This window comes from Populus euphratica, unplaced genomic scaffold (genome assembly GCF_000495115.2).
Source record: "Populus euphratica unplaced genomic scaffold, PopEup_1.0 scaffold173.1, whole genome shotgun sequence".
In the NCBI taxonomy this organism is placed as follows: domain Eukaryota; kingdom Viridiplantae; phylum Streptophyta; class Magnoliopsida; order Malpighiales; family Salicaceae; genus Populus; species Populus euphratica.
The window spans coordinates 277,282-281,559 of record NW_011499951.1 but is presented as its reverse complement, the minus strand read 5'-3'; the positions used below and the strand labels follow the sequence as shown (position 1 = coordinate 281,559).

The 4,278-nt window shown below is 31.4% G+C and overlaps 1 protein-coding gene across 1 annotated transcript; it reads left to right on the top strand.

Moving 5' to 3' along the window:
- The first annotated feature begins 1,130 nt into the window (after positions 1-1,130).
- Positions 1,131-3,123, top strand: LOC105137962 (Late embryogenesis abundant protein (LEA) family protein). Its single transcript, XM_011043926.1, has 3 exons — positions 1,131-1,434; positions 1,603-1,822; positions 2,702-3,123. The coding sequence occupies exons 1-3, from the start codon at positions 1,241-1,243 to the stop codon at positions 2,915-2,917; spliced, it is 630 nt and encodes a 209-aa protein (XP_011042228.1). The 5' UTR covers positions 1,131-1,240; the 3' UTR covers positions 2,918-3,123.
- The last annotated feature ends 1,155 nt before the right edge of the window (positions 3,124-4,278 follow it).

The following is a 4,278-nucleotide window of genomic DNA, read 5'->3' as shown; positions in this document are numbered from 1 at the left end:
TTATTTTTTAATACTATATTGATTGGGGATTTCTATTCATTATTTTTTTTATTTTTTTCCTATTAATTTATCATAATTTAATATCCCGAGTCATGGATTCAACAAGCTTATTAGGGTTGACTTGTTTCTTTTTTATATCTTTTTTGTTTAAGTTTTAATTTTAATCTTTATTTTTTTATTATATTAATTTTTTTTAACTTCACCTATTAACATTTAATTTTTATATTAAATTTGATCCTTATTCTTTTGAATGTTATTTTTTTTCAATTTTATCCTTCAATATTTTCTTATATCAATTTTGGTCTTCATTCCTTTTATTTTATTTTTGTTTTGGATATTTTTTTGTTAATTTGTTTTTCAATTTTACCCTTCATTATTTTTTTTAATTCGGAGTTTGGCTTCATGATTTTTTTAGTTTTGATTTTTATGGTTAAATTTGATTTCATGACCTATGTCACGAGTTTCAGAGATTATATCATTTTCATTTCAGTTTTTAAATTTTTTTTTAATTTCATCATTCAATATTGTGTTGATTGAGAATTTGTAATTGTTATTTTTTTTACTTTTTTTTCTATGAATTTTTCTCAATCTTATATCTCATTTAATGAGTTTAGTAGGGTTGATCGAGTTTTTTTTACCTTGCTTTCTTTTTATTTTGCACCTTCAACACTTAGTTCGTTTAATAATAAAGCTTCATGATTTTATTTAATTTATTTTTCATGGAGTTATTTTGGTCTTACAACTAAATCATGGATATGGCTTGATGACTCGGATAAACTTGGATTGTTTTTTATTTTTTTAATTTTATTATTAAATTTTTTTATAAGAATTGAGATTCATATATTTTTTTTTATATTTTTTTTTATGTATGATCATCCTATTTTTATTTAATTTTTATTTTGTTAATAAATAATATCATAGAAACTTTTAAGAATATTAAAAAGATATATTTTCATGTCATTAGCATTCTTTTTTTATTAAATTATTGTTAATTTTTTATGTTTTATTTGTTATTGATATTTTTTTTTCCAATGAAAGAGGAGTAAATCGAAATTACTCTTTGTCAAGAATTACAAGTGGCATTTAAGTCAAACCAACTCAATCCGGCCACCATTAAAGTCTCAAACAACCACCAGTTTCTTGTATCTGTACCCGCAGCTCAGAAATTAAAATAAAAAATCCTTCGTTCCTCCCCTTTTTCAATCTCCCGTGGCAAAGTATTCTTCTGAGAGAGAGAACGATGGGTTGGCTAAGTCGATTCCTAGCAGCGATAGCATTCTTTGCTATAGGCGTGCTCTTTTCTCCAGAAACGTTCGGATCAAAATCGGTCACTCATCTCTCCGCTTACTTGAAGTTGGCTCACCTCCTCTGCTTCTCCACCGCTTTTGGCTCCGCTCTCTGGGTCACTTTCATTGGCGGCATCATCATGTTCAAGTATCAGTTTTAACCCTTGCTAATTATTTCATCTTCCCTTCTTCTTCTTTTTTACTTTAATTATGCCTAATATGTAATGATTTTTTTACGGAAATTCACAATGATAATGAAAAAAATTCACTGGGAATGATTGCTTAGCGATGACTAAATCGTGTGGAAATTATCTAGGAACTTGCCGAGGCATCAGTTTGGTAATTTGCAAAGCAAGATGTTTCCTGCGTATTTTTTATTGGTGGGCGTTTGCTGTGCAATCTCTGTGGCAGCGTTTGGTTATCTGCATCCATGGAAATCAGCATCCACTGCAGAGAAGTACCAGCTTGGGTTCTTGCTTTCTTCTTTTGCTTTCAATCTCACCAATTTGTTTGTCTTTACTCCAATGACCATTGAGGTATAAATTACATTTTGTTCATATTAGTTTATATGCACTTCAACTCTCGAATTGTATTAAACTTACCCCTTTCCTCGTTAATTATTGGAAGTAGAATTTTCCTGCCATGTGACTTCGTGGAATTGAAAGTGAGGTAGAGCTTGTGTTCATATTATTTTTCATATCAAATTAAAATTAAAACTAAAAATATTATTATATTAAAACTATCTAAAAATACAAAAAGAAAAAAATGATGAAACAATGGTTCAAAAACAACATCAAACATGCCTTATATCTTTATTTCGTTGTCTTACGAAACTTGATGATTGTTTTCATTTTCAATTTTCATTGTTGTTTTGCACTTTTTTTATAAAAAAACATGGAAATAGAAAAGGTTTGCTACCTCTTGTTCATTGTTCAAATGGTTGAATTGTTTAAATCAACTTGGTCAAATGCTTGGATTTGTTTTGATTGACCGGAGATTTTCGTTGGTAAGGTCACGAAAATCCATCATGATTTAATTGTTTAATCTTTTTTATTCTTCCCTCGATTCTCAACTACCTCTTTTTTGCTCTTTTTTCCCCATCATGATTTAATTGTTTAATCTTTTTTATTCTTTCCTTGATTCTCAACTACCTCTTTTTTGGCTTTTTTTCTTCCCACCATGATTTAATTGTTTAATCTTTTTTATTCTTCCTTGATTCTCATGTACCTCTTTTTTGTTCTTTTTTTCCCTCAAGAAACATGACCAAACTGTCAGAAACAAAAACTGGAGTTAATAATATTCAATCCCCTGAAAAATACTGTTTGAACTCCGAGGCTGCCATTGATTTTTATGTCTGAGTTTATCGATGCGTTCAGGATTGATTTGTGAATTCTTTTCTTTGTTTGGTGGTTTAGATGATGAAGCAAAGGCACAAGGTGGAGCGTGAAGAGAACATTGGGACTGAAGTTGGATGGTCAAAGAACAGGGAAGTGGCGAAGGCCAATCCAAAGCTTGCTGCCATGAACAAGAAATTCGGAATGATTCATGGGTTATCATCCCTTGCTAATATCATGTCATTTGGCAGTCTTGCCATGCACTCATGGTACTTGGCAGGTAAGATTAATCTGTAATTTGTGATATTCTTGAAAATTAGTTGGCCATGGACTTGTCTACTTTACCATTAGTATTCTCTGATTGTTCCTGTGCCAACTTATGTACCCCGAATGTGTCAAGACTAAGAAGTTTGTTGTGAGAACATGCTTAGCAATAAATTCTGCACACGTATTCTCCAAAGTTATTGAATGTGTTTTGATGAACTTCGAGCTTATGTTGTAAATTGAATCTTTTTGATGACCTCTTGCCTATTTCTCCCTACTGTATGCCCCATAGCCAGTAACCTCATAGTATAAACATGTCCTTTTTTTGTGTGGCGGTGGTGGTGGGATTCTCATGCCACGACCTTGATTAGGTCCTGGATCGATTGATATGCTTGAGCAAATCCAGGCTGATCAATTGTTTAAAAATACATTATACTTGTGTTATTGAACTGAATTTTGTTTTGTTTAATGGCGAATTACATCACGGATCTGGGACAAATTAAGCTTAGTGTTAAAGAAATCAGAGCATGAACTCTGAAATAATGTTACAAGGATGCCAAGTTTGCAGCAAACCTTAATCCGGTGGAAAGGCCCTGGTGACGTATCTTTATCCATCCTCTTATGGGTCTTGATTGTTTCTGAACTTAGTTGCCTGTCAGAAGCCCAATAACTAGTTTCAGTGTGGACACAGATTATTTGGGGTTGCCCAGTAGTACTGATCTTCCCTGTTTTTAACTTGAGAGTAAGGTAAGTAGACTCTAGAAACAGATGAGTTCCATTTTCGTTTTTCCAAGTTATCTGAATTAGGGATGCTCTGTAAACAAATCTCATAGTACTAAAATGTTTGCTATAAAGGGATGGGAAGAAATTTAGTCACCAGACAAGGACTTGTGATGCGAGTGCAACCCATGAATTGTTGGGTCTTTGGGTCTATTTAACAAGAGATCGAAGAGTGCCATGCGTGGGTTCCACACAAAAACTTGAGCTCGTCACTCTATGTATTTCCGGCCTTTTATCTCACCTATGCCCCATAAACACCGAAACATCGCAATGATGGTTCGTGCATCTTTTCCATGTCAATGCTTTTCATCTATACGCGCGGCACTATGATTTTCAGTTTCCTTTGATTTTTATTAAAAAAATAATCAAATTAAATTTTAAAAAAATCAAAACTAGTTAAAACTAACTATTTTAATTTGGTTTGTTTTTTAAGATAAAAACTGGTTTAAATTAATTTATTTTGGTTTTTTTTTTGACTTTTTTAATTTGGTTTGATTTTTTTTATTTGACTTGATTTTTTTTATTTAACTTGATTTTTTTTGTTTTTTGGTTTTGATTCGGTTTGATTTTTTTTTAATTTTAAACTTATAAAATCGAATCAAATTGGTTGATTT

Excerpts from the sequence above, each read along its gene's own strand:
- LOC105137962 (XM_011043926.1), top strand. The coding sequence starts at position 1,241 with ATGGGTTGGCTAAGTCGATTCCTAGCAGCGATAGCATTCTTTGCTATA. Across the intron at positions 1,435-1,602 it reads GGCGGCATCATCATGTTCAA|GAACTTGCCGAGGCATCAGT; the intron begins GTATCAGTTTTA and ends GAAATTATCTAG. Across the intron at positions 1,823-2,701 it reads TTACTCCAATGACCATTGAG|ATGATGAAGCAAAGGCACAA; the intron begins GTATAAATTACA and ends TTGGTGGTTTAG.